The sequence below is a fragment of the Hyaena hyaena genome, unplaced genomic scaffold, assembly GCF_003009895.1.
Source record: "Hyaena hyaena isolate Hyena2069 unplaced genomic scaffold, ASM300989v1 scaffold_411, whole genome shotgun sequence".
Lineage (NCBI taxonomy): Eukaryota > Metazoa > Chordata > Mammalia > Carnivora > Hyaenidae > Hyaena > Hyaena hyaena.
Window position 1 is genome coordinate 1,650,782 of NW_024081040.1, and position 19,293 is coordinate 1,670,074.

Here is a 19,293-nt window from a genome sequence, read left to right on the forward strand (position 1 = left end):
TGATGTGTTGAAGAGAACTGTTTGGCCTCTCTGCTCTGTTTCTACATGATTTTGAAAAGTGCTTCTGCTGTAACCTTATAAGGGTTCACGTAGTTCTTTGCAACTGAGCAGTAAGCATAATCCTCAAAGGTTTGAAGTATTTTTTTTAGTTGAAGTAAAATTGACATAAGATATTATATTAATTTCAGGTATACAACATAGCAATTTGATATTTGCGTGTATTACAAGATGATCACTGCATTAAGTCTAGTCAGCATCTGACACCACACATAGTACCAAAAAAATAGTTTTTCTTCTGTTGAGGTTTTTTAAGATCTATTCTCTTAGACATTTTCAAATATGCAATGTGGTAACATCAACTGACAGGTTTGAAGTATTGCTTGGCATCCTACCATGTTGAACTACCCAATGGTCCATCCAAAAGTATGACTTTTCTTCCACTGGTTTTGGAAGAAAATATACAGTCTCTTTTTTCTCCAAGTAAAATTCTTGCCTTTATGGTTGATTGCATGTAAGAAATACTGAGAAATAAATATGTGTGACTTGCTTGTTCAAAATCAACTAGACTTTAAACCTAGTGCTTCCTTATTATTGATGTTCTTGGATAAAGTTCATAAGAACCGTATGAACTTCAATTAATGGTATAATGATATGTGTACATCACTTAACTCATTTCTTTTACTTCCCATGGCAAACTCATGTAGGTAAAATAAATGTTGCCACTCTCTGTTCAGTGATAAAGAAACAGGCTCAGAGAGGTTGTGTGTCTCTTCCCTGGTCAAACTAGGATGTGTCAAAGTCAACACTTGAACCCAAGCTTCAGACAGGTTTTTAAATCAAAATTGTACCACTCTTTCATAAAAATCATTTTTATGATAAAAGACAGAAAGCATCATGGCCAGATAGTGGCCAGAGATGGGTCCCCAGTGGACCAGGTGACTTATTCTCTGTCCCTACAATTAGCAAGTTGACCAGAATGTGACTGGGGGACAGAAAGGGCACATAGGTTGGGGAGTTGGCAATTACAAAAAATACAGAAAAGAATAAAGAAGAAAAAGCGTTAAATTTGCAACATTTTAATTAATTAATTTATTTATTTTAATATTTTTATTTATTTCTAGGAGAGAGAGAGAGAGAGAGCGTGAGCAGGGGAGGGTCAGAGAGAGAGGGAGACACAGACTCTGAAATAGGCTCCAGGCTCTGAGCTGGCAGTCAGCACAGAGCCCGACGCGGGGCTCGAACCCATGAACCGTGAGATCATGACCTAAGTGAAAGTCGGACGCTTAACCGACTAAGCCACCCAGGCGCCCCAATTTGCAACATTTTTAAAAAGATCATTACCGATGTTCAACAGCACAATTTACTCTTCAGCACCTTCTTCAGCAGCTTGAAAATTATCATGCAGCATTTGAAAGGTTGTGCTCAGGAGATGATGATGTATCACGAAGGTCTGAGAACTTCTGACATGAAGTTCTCATACCCTCCACAACTTACAACCCAAGATCCACACTTACCCTTGGCAAATAAACCATTTTCAGACACAAAGATGTGAAGTTCCCAAACAGATGTCACTAAGCCGGGGGCAGGACATAATTGGTAATGGTGGTTTGGACCACTGTACTGAGAAGGACAAAGAGGGAGTGCCTGGTTTCAACATGACTGAGTACCAATTGTCCACATGGTAGCAGGGTGGGAGCAATACATGTGTCACTTGCCTTCTCTCTAGTAGATACTAAATTAATCTTTGACAGACTGATGCAGGCACAAAAATATAACCAACACAGTGGCCCACCCCTCTCTGCCACATCCCATTTTCTGAACCCAACACAGCCTCCCTAAGCAAATCTGCCTGTGTGATATGCTGTAAGACTATTCTTTAAATAAACAAAGAAGAAAAAAAAATAAAATTGGCTTCTATTTGAAATGTTTTCATTTGCAAACTTGTTCTTGAAACTTCAATTTGAAACTGGCTAAAATCCTCTAACCAGGACTAATTAGGGCTTATTGCAATACAATTCTTCATCGTCAGCGGTAAAAATTCCCCAGTGTCCAATTGCCTGAGACACAGTATAATGAGTCAGGCGTGTAGGATCCTTGCCTGGTAGGAAGCCACTAACTCAAGACACAGGAGCCACATTGACCTATAAACAGGGCTTTTCCCAATTATCAAGTTATGTTCAAAGGTCCTCATCCACCATGGTTTGTTTTTATGAAGACTGGATGGTCATTCAAATCATGACCCCTCCAAACCTAATTACTATTGTAAATGCTTATGGAAGGAAACTGGGTCAAAATACAAGCCCCCAGGACTAGGGAGACCTGTGGTCTGAAAGGTTGGGTCTGTCCTGGAGATGATTCCTTCTTGGCACAAGGAGAAATTGAATATAGCATCCTTCCCATAAGTGTAGGATAAGTTTATTGAAAATTCCCTCTGGATGGAATATTGCCTGGTATTCTCTTGAGGTTTGGGGTAGGAGGAAGGAGAATGAGTGGAGGAATACAGAAAATAATGGTCATGGGTCAATAATTGCTAAGGCCTATCATAGGTACATGAGATTTCAGTGTACTTTTGTAGATCTCTGATTTGTTTTCCATAATAAGTAAATTTTAAAAAGCATGGGGCACAATTTAGTTTGGTATTTATGAAACTATTAGCTTTGGTGTGCGAGCTTCTAAGGAGCTTGCAAAGTGTCCTCTGAGTGGAGACAGATGCCCAGATCACCACAGTGCTAAGCATAGCTAGGGCTAAAATAACTGTTTATTAAGTGGCTACTATGTTTAAAGCACTGTTTTTAAGTGCTTTGCATGTATTAATCCAGTTCTCATAATAACCCTTTGAAATAGCTACTATCAGGGTGCCTGAGTAGCTCAAGGGGTTGAGTATCCAACTTCAGCTCAGGTCATGATCTTGCAGTTTGTGAGTTTGAGCTGTGTGTTGAGCTCTGTGCTGACAGCTCAGAGCTTGGAGCCTGCTTCCAATTCTGTGTCTCCCCCCACCCCAGCCCTCCTCTGCTCATACTCTGTCTCTCTGTCTCTAAAACATAAACATTAAAAGAAATCGTAAAAAAGAAAACAAATAGCTATTATCAGGATTATCCCCATTTTGAAAATGGCGGCATAGAAAGGCTAAGTAACTTGGGCAAGGTCATATAGCTGTAAGTGGTAGAGACAGGATTTGACACCAGTGAGGGGGTCATTACCCACACTGCCTCATAACAAAGATGGCTTGGACAGTATGATGCAATGCAAAATTATCTCTAGCAGAAGTGGGGACAGGCTTCCTTCCCTGAATGGATGGCATTTACTCTAGTATGCGAAGGAAGGTAACTGGTAGAGTTAAGGGGTATATTCCAGAGTGAGGGTACAATTTAGGTGAAGGAGGGGAGGCAGGAGGTGCAGACATATTCAGGAGGTAACCTGGACACCTGGTCTGGGAGTTAGAGACTGGGATGAGGGCAGCATTCTAAGAAGGTTTCATGGAAGAGGTGTGCATGAAAAAATCGCATAGGTTATTAGGAGAAAGGAGGAGAGATTTTGTGATTGGGTCGGAAACTGGGATAGATGAGGACCCTTCTCTCATTACACTCAGGGAATGTTGCTTCCCAGAGGCTCCGGGACTCTCGAGCCCAGCACCTGCCTTTGGCTGGAGCTGTGTTTACTGCTGCTCCAGCATGAGCCCCTGGCCAGTTCAGCAGCCACCAAGGCATGCCCGTTTCCTCAGGTGTTCTCCTCTGGGTGTAAGGCCCAAATCCATCACCCATCTCTGCAACAGACTGGGGGTTCCTAAGAAATGTTAGTTTCAGCATGCACTGAAACTCCACTAAAGGGCTCACAGATGCTGCCCAGCCATGTTCTTGCTGCTGTTACTCTTCCAGCCACACTGGCTGGTGCAAAGGTGGGTTAGAACTCAGAAGCAATTGCCTTGCAGGAAAACGTGGCAGCTCACATTGCTTCACATTGCAATGGGAAATAGAAAAGAAAATGCACGACCCAGGGCACTCTCAAGCAAGCGAGTAAAGGGTTCCTCTGGCTGGGAAACCGAGTTCAATAGCAGAGTGTCTCCCCTCACGCTTTAAACTACCCTATCATCCCCTCTGTACTTATTTATTAACTTGTTTTCCTTCAAGTGCACATTTCTTCAACAACAAAATTAAAACTGCCAGCCAAGGACTGTTTATGAAAGCAAACTTCATGCGTATACAGAACTGCTTGTAGGGGGTAGGTATATTAGAATTTCTTGCCCAGTGTTAAATTTGATTTTGTAGGATTATTCCTTTTTAAGCAGAGCCAGTGTATTTATTCTACTGTGAACCATTTAATAATTACATGAAGTATCTGAGCTCCAGAGATATATTTGAAACACTGTTGAGAAATTTGCAAAGGGAGTAAATTTCCTCCTAGTTTGCAAGCAGAGAGATACAGATGGCCAAGCAAAATAATAATATAGTAGTAGTAGTAGTAGTAGTAATCCAAACTGCAAACAGGTAGAAAATCATACACATTTAATGAACCTCACTAATATGCAGAACAGATATAACTGACTTCCTGTGTGGTATCAGGATCTAGCATTACATGCTTTTCTTTGCTGGCATTCAGTAAATGTTGACTGACTGGCTGATGGATGGGTGGCACACCTTCTCAGCCATGCCAAGATGTTGAGTGGCCTTGACATCTGTCCTTTTTAAAGCTGCCCGCTTCTTCTAAGTTTTGCGACCCACGCTTTGTCAATAATCTTCCAGCCTTGTTTGGTTTTAGGTCAATATTTGGTGATGCACTGCAGATCTGTATTCCATTACCGTGCTGCTGTCCATAAAAATCCCTCTTGCATAGCATTTCTTTGACAGGCATTCACCACTGAAATGTCATCCCTGCCATTGGCAATATTTATGGAGCGTCACCAGGGTGCAGCACGCTCTATCTATTAAGCTCTAAAGAGTAAGAGATTTGGGATTCGATGCAAGTCCTGGTCACAAAAAGTTTACTATAAATTCAGGAAGAGAGAAGACATTTATTGCTCAAGCAACCCGAAAGGAGGGTGAGGGAAGGAAGAAGGATAAATGGATACTGAGCAACATTTATCTCTACGTGGGCTCGTGTGATTGATAGCATTAGTTAAACCTTCAAATAAGAAGGATCTTTAGTGATTAACTTTTTTTCTTATTAAAAGTCATATTTCATTTTGAAGAACCCTATGTGACAGGCCAAAAATGAACACGTGAGAAAAATGACCATCTCTGGTTGGTTATTTGCACGTTGATGGAAACCAATACTTTACCCTGGTGACATTTAATGGTTTAGAAATGGATGAACATCTTCCTCTTCTGTCTTTATGAACTAATTCTGAAATCACCTCTTGGATAATAAAATTCAAACTGCTTTCGAAGACCTAATCTAACTTTCTCTCTCCTGTGAGCTCTGAGACAATCTCATAAGTCCATATTAGCTCAAATGTGGCTGTTTGTAATCAACAGTCTCTCTACCCAAAACAGGGCACAGTGAAATCCAACACAGTATAATTTTGTGAGCCACACTGAGCCATTGGAGAAATGCCACAAAGTTTTTTTTAAAGTTTATTTTTGAGAGAGAGAGAACACACATGCGCGCAAGCTGGGAAGGGGCAGAGAGAGAGGGAGAGAATCTCAAGCAGGCTCTGTGTTTGACAGCACACAGCCCCACATGGGGAACCAAAATCAAGAGTCCAATACTTAATAGACTGAGCCACCTAGGCACCCCCACAAAGTTCTTTAAAAAAATTCTGGTCCTCTACCTGGATTAGGCAAGTCTTCATTATTTAAATTTTTTCCCTCATCTAAAAGAAATAGACATAACACAGATTTGGGGGTTATGGAGAGAATTATATAGATTGTAGAAGGAATCTGCATGTTGGTACTGTTATTTCTACTTTGGAAACAAATGTAATGCATGCCATATAGGGAGATTTTATGGTACTCAGGTGACAATAATTCTTTCCTTAGGGGAGAAAAATACAGCAGATTATGATGAACAAATGGAGTGTCGAGTTAATTTCTTGGCATAGATTAAGTGATCCTTGAATCAGTTTCCCCTATCTGTAAAATGGGCCTGAAACTCCACCATGAAAGTTTGTGTAAGGGACTAGAGACACATACTTAGTTCAGAGCATAATACATAGTAGGCATTCCCTAAATGGCAGCAAATATTAATTGTGAAATTCAGTGAAGGGATGTCTATAGGAGCTAAGTAAAAGATTCCCCAACTAGATAGAAAATGAAGAGAATTTGTTGCAAAGGAGTTAATGGATGGCCCAACATTTCACCCATCTTTCTTAGCCATTCATTCTCTCATTTGAACCTTTGACAGAAATGAGACAACAGTAGCTCAAGGTTAAACTTTCTGGACAGAGTCTGGTATCTGTGTTTCTGCATTGCTGATTAAAAGAGGAGTTATATCCAGAGATAGCCTAAATGCATGAAACAAGATTGATTGTGTGGGGAAAATTGAAGAGCCTAGCATCTAGCACCAGAAAGATGGCCACATCATTCTCCAGAAAGTACTGGATGCTTGCAAACAGATCCAAGGTTTTCCCCAGAACCAGCTATATATTCTTACCTATCTAAACCTTTGGGCTTACCTCAAAGTCTTACCCTGTACAGAGCTTTGGATATGAACCGGCAAACATGACCAATCTCTGAATTTCAACTCCAATATAGGTGACATTAAAGCATCTTTCTCCAGGGGCGCCTGGGTGGCTTAGTCGGTTAAGCGTCCGACTTTCGCTTAGGTCATGATCTCGCAGTTCGTGGGTTCGAGCCCCGCGTCGGGCTCTGTGCTGACTGCCAGCTCGGAGCCTGGAGCCGGTTTCAGTCTGTGACTCCCTCTCTCTCTGACCCTCCCCTGTTCACGCTGTCTCTCTCTCTCCTAGAAATAAATAAAAACATTAAAAAATAAATAAATAAAGCATCTTTCTCCAAAGACATGGCTGAAAAGACTGTAGCTAGCCACTATAGAGCTCTGCTTGTCTAAGAGTCTGTATAGACCTAGGGAGACAAGAGTCTGGAGGACAAAGACAGCCTCGTGTCCATGAACCTGGACAAGTTTCCCACCAGCTTGCTGAATGAATTCCCCTTATCACCAGTATCTCGGTGAATGCACAGCCCTAAAACATCATTCTAAGACTTGGCTGTGGGATATAAAACTGAAGAGTCCATTAAAACAACCAAGGGAACAATAACCAGGAAAGGAGCCCAAAGGAAAAGAGAGAAAGAAAAGGAAAAAGTACCCTCCAACTCACCATTAGCCTACAAACTAACATTTCCACAATATCTAGAAAAAACACATCAAACACAATCTAAAAGTCAGGACATGAATTTATACCAGGTGAAATTAGTTTTACAGAAAGACTTGAAAAAAACATTAAAGTAAGTTATGTTTAGTTTGCTTAGAGGGGTAAGTGCACAGATAACATCCATTTAGAAAGAAAAATAAATGATGGGGAAACACAAGCAGAAACAGACATGAATATAAGAGGAATCAACTGCACTTGGGAAATGTAGTCTTTGAAATGAAATCTCAACAAATGTGATAAAATCCAACCAGGGTGCAGTTGAAAAGATAATTATTGAATTGAAGATAACACTGTTTATTAAAAAATCTACAGCAAACATTCTTCTTCGGCAGGTGGGGGGAGTGTAGTTGACATACAATGCCATATTAATTTCAGGTGCACAACATAGTGATTCCACAGCTCCACACCTCAAGCTATGCTCCCCATGATAAGTACACAATTACCATTCATCAGCATGCAACACCATTACATCATTACTGATTATATTCCCCATGCTGCACATAAGCCCCGTGACTTACTCATTCTCTAACTGTAAGTTTGAACCTCTTAATCCCCTTCAGCTATTTTTCCCACCCCCCTCCCCTCTGGTAACCACCAGTTTACAAACATTATTCTTTAAAAATTTTTTAAATGTTTATTTATTTTTGAGAGAGAGAGAACATGTGCACAAGGTGGGGAGGAGCAGAGAGAGAGGGAGACAGAGGATCCAAAGCTGTCTCTGTGCTGACAGCAGACTGCCCAATGTGGGCCTTGAACTCTCGAACTGTGAGATCATGACATGAGCCAAAGTCAGACGCCTAACTGCCTGAGTCACCCAGGTGCCCCTATAAACATTATTCTCAATGCTGAAATTTTGATGGCATTCTCTTTAATGCTGGGTGAAATTAGAATTCCTTTATTTGACACCATTCCACATCTCATAGCAATGAAATCATTACAAATCTAAGAAAAGATACATGAGAACATTAAAGAGAAAATTATAAAATTTAGAATAGGCATCAAAGAAGTCCTGCATGAATGGCATTGCCTACTAAGTTGATGGATGGGAAGATGGAACACTATAAAGATATCAAGTTAATTCGATGCAATCTCAACTAAAGTCTCAATAGTATTTTTCTGTGAAACTAGAAAAAAATGATCCTAAAATTGATATGGTTTAGCAAAGGGCCATGAATACAATAAGAAGACAAAGAAGAAGGAAGAGAAGAATGAACATGAAGAAGAAATAAAAGAGAAGGAGAAGGTGAACCACAATAGCCAGATGGGGAAATTCTGCCTGCCACATATCACACATCATGAGAGAATAGCATTAGCATAGGGAGTGAAAAAAAGATCAAAGAAACAGAATACAAAACCCAGAGGCAGCCCCCTATATAAAAGAATCTTAAAACATGACCAAGATGGCAATAAAAACAATGGAAAAAAGATGATGTAATGATATTCGATAAATGGCGCTAGTTATTCATAAGGGAAAATAGGGGTCCACCTCACTCACCAAGTTTATTTTTTTATTGAATACATACTAATATATTATTTTTATAATCTTAACATTAACTATTATTAAAATTATTCAATAATATTTTTAAATGCATAACAATCTGTTCTTTTTTTTAATAGTTTATTGTCAAGTTGGTTTCCATATAACACTCAGTGATTGTCCCTACAAGTGCTCTCCTCCATGCGCATCACCCCCCTTCTCCTCTCCCACCCCCATCAGTTTGTTCTCAGCATTCAAGAGTCTCTCATGGTTTGCCTCCCTCCTTCTCCCCAACTATTTTTCCCCTTCATCTCCCCCATTGGTCCTCCATTAGGTTCCTCCTAATCCACCTATATGTGCAAAATACAGTATCTATCCTTCTCTGCCTGACTTATTTGGCTCAGCATAACACCCTCTAGTTCCATCCATGTTGCTACAAAGGGTCAGATTTCATTCTTTCTCATTGCCATGTAGTATTCCATCGTACAGATAAACCACATCTTCTTGATCCATTCATCTGTTGATGGACACTTAGGCTCTTTCCATGTTTTGGCTATTGTTGAGAGTACTGCTATGAATATTGGGGTACATGTGCCCCTATGCATCAGCACTCCTGTATCCCTTGGGTAAATTCCTAGCAGTGCTATTGCTGGGTCATAGGGAAGTTTTATTGTTATTTTTTGAGGAACCTCCACACTGTTTTCCAGAGGGGCTGCACCAGTTTGCATTCCCACTAACAGTGTAGGAGGGTGCCCGTTTCTCCACATCCTAGCCAGCATCTATAGTCTCCTAATTTGTTCATTTTAGCCACTCTGACCAGCATGAGCTGGTATCTCAGTGTGGTTTTGACTTGTATTTCCCTGATGATGAGGGACGCTGCCCATTCATTAAGTTTAAACAAGTTCTAAGGGAATTAAGACCTAAATGTATGTAAATCTTTAAGAATTAAAATGTAAGAAAATGTCTTTATGATCCTAGAATAGAGATGGATTCCTTAAACAAAACACGAAGCCACAAGGAAAAGGAAAATATTAAGAAAGCTAAGTTAAAATTAAACATTTTGAGGAGCCTGGGTGGCTCAATCGGTTAAGTGTCCAACTTCGGTTCAGGTCATGATCTCACGGTTCATGGGTTCGAGCTCTGCTTCAGGCTCTGTGCTGTCAGCTAGCTCAGAACCTGGAGCCTGTTTCAGATTCTGTATATCCCTCTCTCTCTGACCCTCCCCTGCTCACGTTGTCTCTCTCAGAAATAAATAAAACATTAAAAAAAATTTTTTTAATTAAATTAAATTAAACATTGTGGTTCAAAATCACAATAAACAAAGTTAAAAGATAAGCCACAGACTAGGAGATATGTGCAACAATTTCTATGAAACAAAGGGTTAGTATCCAATAAAGAACAGCAACAAATCAGGGGTACCTGGGCAGCTCAGCCAGTTAAATGTCTGACTTTTGGTTTGGCTCCAGTCACAATCTCACAGTTCATGGGACTGAGCCCCATGTCGGGCTCTGTGCTGATAGCATGGGGCCTACTTGGGATTCTCTTTCTCCCTCTCTCTCTCTGCCCCTCCTCTGTACTCTCTCTCTCTTTCTCTCAAAGTAAGTAAACTTATATATTAAAAAAGAAAGAACAGCTACACATCAATGAAAAAAATAATAATAGAAAAAATGGACCAAGGTTATGTGCAGATTATTAACAGAACACCTGAGCTAATTCAGGTATGAAAAGTTGCTCAACATTTCTAGTAATGAGGAAATTGCAAAATGAAACAATGAAATACCATATCACAGCATTTGGATAAGCAAAAAAGTCAAGATTGATGATACTTAATGTTGACAGAAGGTCAAAACCTGCTTTTACCTTTACATACATACCCTCAAGGAATGGTCACACATGTGCACAAGGTAATAATGTGCAAGAATATTTACTTTCAAATTATTTGTAATAGCAAGCAAATTGCAATCTAAATGCCTATCATTAGGAATATGAGTAAGTAAATTGTAGCCTATCTATAAATGCACTGCTACACAGCACTAAAACTGAATGCACCAGAATTTATGAAGAAACCTCAGAAATTCAAGTGAAAAAAGCAAATTTTAAAAAGATTATATACAATGAAATATGTATACAGAATTGAAAACAAGCAAGTGGTGGCATTTATGCTTATGTATATCTGACTATAAAGTAATTGTATAAAAATATGCAGGAGGATTCCAAGTATCCCTCAGTACAGCAGCCACTTCTGAGGAAGCAAAGAGAGCTATGGCCCCAGGGATGTCTTTGATTGAACCTGTAAATACTTATTTCTTGAAAAAATACTTATCCCTACATACAATTCATGGACTGCACCCCTGTAATTATACACTTTTTTGGTCAGGAGAATATCTAGGATACCTTGATTAGTAATGCAGAAAACTCCACACTTTGCTCAGAAAGATGGGGATTAGACTAGAGACTGTAAACTGTACCACATATTTGTTCTTCCATTTAATTTTGTGGGGTGTGACCAGAGTCTCCATGACAAATGGGCTACATGTTCGTTGTTCTACCTGCCCTTGTGTTCCTTCAAGGGTTCATTTTCCTCAGGGCATATGCTTTAAAATTAAAAACGATATGGTCTATAATACAATGAAATTAGATACATGGTTGAATGAGATTTAATTTACCCTCATGCGTAAACTGAAGGTATCTTAAGAGAACAACATTAGAAGTGCTTGTTATATCACCAAATCTTGCTGAAAAACACCCGTGTTCCTGAAATGTTTCGAATCAATTTCCTATATTCCCTGCACGCTGCCACTGCCTTAATTTTCATTCTATCATCACAGCAATGGCTTTGTCTTCCTGCTCCCCTGAAGAACAACTACCATTTTGTTAATTACATTATGTGTGATCATGGCATTGTGGTTACTTAGGATATTATCTTTTTTCAGAGATATATTAAGCAGTTTTGGGTGAAAAATCTGTAGTTTTCTTTAAGCTGATTTGCAAAAAAGCTTAATCAAGTATGGCATAATATTAACTGTACACATATGCACAGGACTAAAGAATAAACACAACCAAATGCCTATCAATAGATGACTGATTTAATAAACTATAGTATACTCACACACACACACACAAAATCTCAAGTATGGAAAACATTTGGCTTTGACAGAGTTCAGTGGTGGCCACATGAGATTCATATGAGATTATTATTCATTGAGTTTGTATTATTTTTAAGTTTATTTATTTTGAGAAAGAGAGAGAGAGGCAGAGACAGAGAGGGAGAGAATCCCAAGCAGGTTCCATACTGTCAGCACAGAGCCTGATGTGGGGCTCGATCCCACAAACTGTGAGAACATGAACTGAGCCAAGATGAAGAGTCAGACACTTACTGACTGAGCCACCCATGTGCCCCTGTTTGTATTTTTTAAATAATAATAATAATAGGGGTACCTGGGTGACTCAGTCGGTTAAGCATCCAACTTTGGCTCAATGAAGTGCATATAGAAGTACATGCTTTAGGCTAAAAAGAGCGAGAGGGATGGCCTAATGCCTCTAGTGAAAGGCCAGGAATGTGGAAAGAATGGGTATGCCTGGGCTGTCTCTTTGGAGGGTCGGGGCTGCGCCTCAGGTGTTCACTTGGACACCTCCATAGCCACTGCAGCTGTTCAGGGAAGCCCCAGTCTTCATGACAGTCCAGGTTTGAACCCCAGTCCTCCGTAGGTTAACCATGGTTGTCCCTCTCGCCTTGCTTGTCTATTGTATGTATGAGTTATCAATCGCCAAATAATGTCACATAACAAATCATCCCAAACTCAGTAGCTTAAAACAATAAGCACTAATTATTGCTCACACATCTATAGGTCAGCGAGGCAGTTCTGTTGACCTGGACCAGGCTCGACTTTGTGGCTGAGCTCACCCATGCACGCATGGGCAGCCTGCAGGCTGGCTGGGGCCTGATTGATAGGATGGCCTCTCTCATATGTCTGGAGGATGGGCGGCTGTCAGCTAGGGGACCAGGGGTAACGGGCTGCATGGCCCTCATCACTTGATAGGCTTACCTGGGTTTGTTCGCTTGCACCTAGGCAGGGTTTAAAGACAGACAGAAGAAGCTGCAAGTCCTCTTGAGCAGTAAGCTCCTCATTTCTACCACCTTCTTTTGGCCACAGCAGGTCACAAGTCCAGCCAGATTCAAGGGAGGCAGAAACTATGCTTCACCTCTTCACAGAAGGAGCAAGAAAAGCACATTGCCAAGGGCATGGACCTAGAAGAGTGGGGTGTTGGAGCCATTCTGGCAACACAGCATCATATGACTACTCCCACCTGCCTCCCTCCCTTTGACCTCAGTTATGAGGAGGCTGACCGAGCAGCTGATATGTGTTCCTCAACCCCCCAGAGCTCCACATCTGATAGACTTATGCTTTATTCTAGAAGGGAGAGGAAACTCCTGAACTTTCTTAAGAAAGCAAAGAGGACAAATGAAAATGGATTTGGAAAAAGATTTTCCTGACTTTCAGGGAAGAAGATACATTTGTCTGAGACAATCAGGAAGGTAGGAGACAGGGGAAGGCCTTGGAGGCAGTAGGAACAGAACCTGTGAAGGCCCAGGAGTGTGGAAAGACATGGTGTCGTGAACAATGATAGGGAACCTCCACTCATTGTTTGTAATTAATTAGTGTTGCCTAATTTAGCAATGAAATGTTTCTTCCCATATGTTCCTCTGGAGGGCCCACAATATTTGTCTCCCCACTTAAAGGCCAAAATTAAGGACATGCAAGCATTGAGTGCCTTTAGTTCACTCAAGCCAGTTCACACCAATGCATGCACTAACCTTTGGGGAGCAGTTCTAGGGCAAAGATAGGGAGGGTAGGGTGGCAGTTCAGTAACCAAGTGTTGGTCTCAGCCCGCCCCAGCCACCTTCCAGCTGTGTGCCTTTGGGCCAGCACCTCTGAGACTCAACTCTGATATCTGTGAAATGGGGCAGTGGCTTCTCCTAGCCCTCCCAAGAGGTCTGAAGGGGGCGAGGCAAGTCAGGCATTGAGCATGGTATCTGGTAGTAAATAACGGCCTAGTGAGTGGCCAATAGGTGTTTGTTTCCCGACCTCCTTCATCACCTAGAACAGGACTCCACTCGCTATGAGGCCATCCGTGTTCTTTGAGGATGCTGGTAAAAGTGCAGACTATGCCAGGCAAGGCCTAATTGCACACTTCAGGTCTTGGAGAGTAGATCTTGACAGGGCTAATTATTAAATAATAAGGAAATTAGTGCTTAGCCAAATTAGACATGGCATTGATATTTAAGCTTTTATTTAAATATTTATTTGTTCAGGGACACCTGGGTGGCTCTGTCGGTTAAGCGTCCAACACTTGATTTTGGTTCAGGTCATGATCTCACAGTTTGTAAGACTGAGGCCCACATCTGGCTCTACGTCGTCAGCACAGAGCCTGCTTGAGATTCTCTCTCTCTCTTTCTCTGCTCCTTTGCCACTCTCCCTCTCTCAAAATAAATAAACATTTGATAGATAGGTAGGTAGATAGATAGATAGATAGATGATAGATACATACATACATGCATACATACGTACATAAATGCTTCAGCGTGAATGAAACAGCAAACAAGCAAGCCAAAATTAATCAGTATCAGGGGCACCTAGGTGGCTCGGTTGGTTAAGTGTCTGATTGCAGCTCAGATCATGATCTCACAGTTCATGGGTTTGAGCCCTGTGTCGAGCTCTGTGCTGACAGCTCAGAGCCTGCAGCCTGCTTCAGATTCTGTGTCTCCCTCTCTCTGCCCCTCCCTCACTTGCACTTTGTTCCCTCTCTCTTTCAAAACTAAATAAACATTAAAAGAACAAAACATAAAATAATTTAATCAGTAACCATTAAAGTTCCATTTAAAAATGTACATATGGATATATGTAAAGGATATACATGTACTTTGTATCTGGTATGTACTTTTTGTAAGCATATATTTAAATATATATGGATTGTATAGAATGCAAAAGTCTGTATTATACTTACTTATGTACCTTTAAAGTAGATCTATAAATAAACAAAGAATGTACATATTTCAGGGGCACCTGGGTGGCTCAGTCAGTTGGGCGTCCAACTTTGGCTCAGGTCATGATCTCGGTTTGTGGGTTTGGCCCCCATATCGGGCTCTGTGCTGACAGCTCAGAGCCTGAAGCCTGCTTCAGATTCTGTGTCCCTCTTTCTCTGCCCCTCCCCTGCTCATGCTCTCTCTCTCTCTCTCAAAAATAAATAAACATTAAAAACATTTTTAAAAAAGAATGTACATATTTCATTATATATACATATACACACATATGTGTGTGCTCCATGCTGCTTTTCAGAACTGTATGTAGCATTTCCTTCAGCATTTGGAATAAGGTGGCTGTGAAAATCACATCCATGGTAGATTCTCCCATCAAATTAAATCATAACAGCACCTTCTCAAAAACCTCAAATCCAATCCACAGAAATCTTTAGGACAAGTAGACAGCAATTTGTTCAGCACTTTGTTTCATAGATTTTTTTACCATGAGGGCCATTCTCTGCAGTAACTACATGGTTAATTTGAACAAAATACACGGATTTCATCCTCTTTTTTTGTAGTTTTTATTTATTTTTGAGACAGAGCATGAATGGGGGAGGGGTAGAGAGAGAGGGAGACACAGAATCTGAAACAGGCTCCAGGCTCTGAGCTGCCAGCACAGAACCCGATGTGGGGCTCGAACCCAAGAACCGTGAGATCATGATCTGAGCCGAAGTCAAACATTAACCGACTGAGCCACCCAGGTGCCCCCAGATTTCATTCTTGTTCCAAAGGAAATTTAGAGCCCATGAAATATGTAGCCTTTATGGAGGTAGGATTTACTGCTTTTTACTTAAACATTTTTTTTTTAATTTTTTTAAATGTTTATTCATTTTTGAGAGAGAAAGAGAATGAGCAGGGGAGGCGCAGAGAGAGGAGGATGGGCCCTACACTGACAGCAGTGAGCTAGATGTGGGGCTTGAACTCATGAGCCGTGAGATCATGACCTGAGCTGAAGTCAGATACTCAACCGACTGAGCCATCCAGAAGCCCCTACTTTTGATCATATAATATATTGTGAATATATAATTATATATTCTCCCCCTCCCCACACCCAATCCCCAGGTGTGATTCTTTAAGGGCTGGTACAATAGCTTTGCTCACCCCAAGAGGATGATGCAAAGAGCACACAAGTCAACAACGTGGAAATCTAAACTCCTAGGGCCATACAGCCAATAAACCCCTTCACCCACATTTCCTTACTGTGTTGGGAAAAACCAACCCTCACCACCCTGTCCCTCCATGAGCTGTGCTGACACTACTCCAGCAGACTGGATAACGTGACCCATTTAATCCTTCAGCTGCTTCATGGACCATTAGGATGGACTTTTTGGGATTGGGACCAGTAGTTTCAGATGCCTTGTACCATTGGAACCTCCCACATCTTGAATGCTGTTTAGGGCTAGAACACAGCATTCTGCTAGACTCAGAGTTTATGCTGGTTTCAGTTCTCCATTGTGGCTTTAACAAACTACCCCAAAACTTAGTGGCCTGTAAAAGAACAGTTATTTGCTCACAGACCCATAAGCTGGGCAGGGACAGCCAGTCTCTCTCCACATGCCGCCCACCGGGGTGATCTAGCAAAGTCTGGAGGAGGAGGAGATCATCCCTCACGTGCCAGGAGCCCCACCCAACGTTGGAACTGCAGAAATTGCTGGGCGGAAAATGCTGGGTGTCTCTCTCTCCCCACATGGTCTCGTCCACTTGTAGGCTCGCTCAGGCACCCCTATATGACACCTGGCACCAGCAGATGCCAGCCGACGCTGCCAGCCCTCTTAAGAAGTAATACGTCATATCTCACTGCGATCTGTGGGTCAAAGAAAGTCACCAGGCCCTGTCAATTCCTGGGAGGAGAAATGCATACACGACGAATAGAACTGTTTAGAATCCTTTAGTAAAAGGCAGGAGAGGGCAAAACAAAAAGGATAGAATTAATGGTATCGGTTGCCAATAACATTCTAAAACATAAACCATAGGAGGGCCTTGCTCAGAATCGTAAGGCTGGGCAAACCTTCGAAAGATTATCTAATCAATGGCCGGTGTACTTAATCTGGTCAGCCTCTTAATCAGGTTATGCGAGTCCCTTGAAATTGCATGCAAAATGTTGCCAATGCATTCTTTCTGATTCCTGGAAGAAGGTAGGAATCTATAGCATTCCGAATGCCCTCAAGGAAGCTATCTTCCAAAAAAGGTAAGTAACCATTATCCAGTAACTGACAGGCAGCCTTACATGCCTGGGTAGAGACCCCACCTTGAGAATAACCACTAGCCCGCAATCCCAGGACCCCAACCAGAAATGTTACGTTTCTACCAGCACACGCATGTCCTACCGTGTTTGGTGTTCACTGGAAGCCTCTAAGTGTATTTTCTGCAGGAAGATACTTCAGATTTGAAAGTAAAGATCAAAATTCAAGGTTGAAAATGCTCTGAGAAGGCTCTTTATTGTAGAAGCAGGTCAAGGTCAGGAAGATGGGTGGGAGGAAGAAAGGAGATACACAGATGGAAAATTGGGTGGGCCATGTGCCGTCTCCGGCTAACTGGACCATCGACAGCAAATTGCTTCCAGTTGACAGATTTTGCAGGACCTCCCCCCAGGTCTTTTGATGCTGTATCTAACTTGCCCCTATTTTTCCCCACAGCCACGGAACCCGATGTGCAGGGGAGGTTTCTGCCGCAGCCAACAACAATATCTGTGGGGTTGGAGTGGCATACAACTCCAAGGTTGCAGGTAAGCTGTCCCTGCCAAACGGGACCAGAAGGCATCACACTGCAGTCTCCAGCTTGACCGGGGCCTGGCAAAAGTTCCCACTGGAGCAGCAGAGTTGGGTCCAGTAGATTTAGCAAGAGTGCAAAAACCAATCCCTTTAAGCGATCTGGCAGTATCAATCAACAGATTTTTTTCCCAGTGTAACATAAATACAGAAAATGCACAGCTCATGAGCTCAGTGAATTTTCACAACCCACCACATGGAGGTAAACCATCAAGAAACAAAACATTACAGGCACCCACAGCCCTTGTCACGTCCCCTCCCAGCTAGTACCCATATACACAAGAATAACCATGATCCTGGGGTGCTTGGGTGGCTCACTAGGTTAAGCAGATGACTTTTGGTTTCGGCGCAGGTCATGACCTCACAGTTTGTGGGTTCGAGTCCTGCGTCAGGCTCCGCGCCAAAAGTGCGGAACCTGCTCGGGATTCTCTCCCTTCCCTCCCTCTCTCCTCCTCCCCTACTCAGACTCTTTCTCTCTCTCAAAATAAGTAAATAAAAAAAAACAACTTAAAAAAAGAGAGTAACCATAATCCCGATTACTAACAACAAAAGTTGGTTATTACCAATTTTTAAACTTTAATATAAATGGAATTGTACTGCTGTACTCTTTTGTGTTGTTATCAACAAGACTCCAGTAAAAAAGAGTTTTTTACACAGTGCATCTCATCTTTAAGGAAATATATTCTACGTAAATCTTTGTATCACATTCCACTGAAGGATATTTGACAATTTCATCCTTATAGGCTTTAGAAATGAAGGTGGCAGATCACTAGAAATTTAGAAACCAACATCTCCCTCTCAAAATAAGAGAGAGGGAGTGAGAGTGAGGGGTTCAGAGCTGTGAACAAGATGCTGGAGAATGGAGTGGCTCCTGGCATATTCCGAGTTTTGCATCAAATGGTTTCTTAATTTATTCAGGCTGAGTCACTCAGCCTTGTTTTTCTTTTTTTACAACTGTCTTGGTATTTTTTTCCTAGCAATTTAAGGGAACCGTAAACATCCTTTGTGCTGACACTTGCATTTCCAGGGACCTAAATAAAGCAAGAGCAACCTATACAAACCCACCACTAACCTCTTTCAACACTGTTTGCTAGGAGGCTTGCCTAAACTGGGTGCTGAATTTCACAAAAGAATACATCTGCAGGGTTCTGAAATGCAAAATAGGGGAAGCTTCGCCCCTCAAGTTTCTGCTCTCTTTGTTTTGTATGCATTCAAAATGCTGGCTTTAAAATGTCAGGAGCCATTATGAGCTCAGGAGAAAGAATAACACCCAGTTAATATTTTATAAGCCAGGGTCATACCTTGGGTGATATCTGAGGTGAGGTGGGTTCCTATCCACAGGATAGAACTGGAGGCAGCTGAAAAATTCAAGCCTGGATTTCTCAATCACAATGATGGTTTTCAAAATAATTTGGATCCCAAAGTATAGTTTCAAAGTTGTTTTGGAGCCTGAAGTAACGGGTTTTTTTGAACAAGGGATTCCTAGAACTACTGCCTGCAAAACTGAGTTAGGAGTAGCTCAAGGCGTTAGGAGGGTTCCCTAGGGTCCCTTTCTCCAACTCTCTTCTATCCTTTTCTCTCTTGGTATCTGCACTCTGAAAACATCCGAGCAGCTCACCAAATGTACCTAATTTTCCTGTTC

At 41.5% G+C, this 19,293-nt stretch overlaps 1 protein-coding gene across 1 annotated transcript in view; it reads left to right on the forward strand.

The window, feature by feature from the left end:
* Positions 1–19,293, forward strand: part of LOC120245182 (neuroendocrine convertase 2) — a gene marked incomplete at its 3' end in the record, with an annotated part of 232,254 nt that overhangs the window by 204,189 nt on the left and 8,772 nt on the right. Inside the window, exon 7 of the mRNA XM_039252110.1 lies at positions 17,520–17,608. Within this exon, the coding sequence (XP_039108041.1) occupies positions 17,520–17,608 (89 nt within the window). The remainder of the gene's footprint in view (positions 1–17,519; positions 17,609–19,293) is intronic.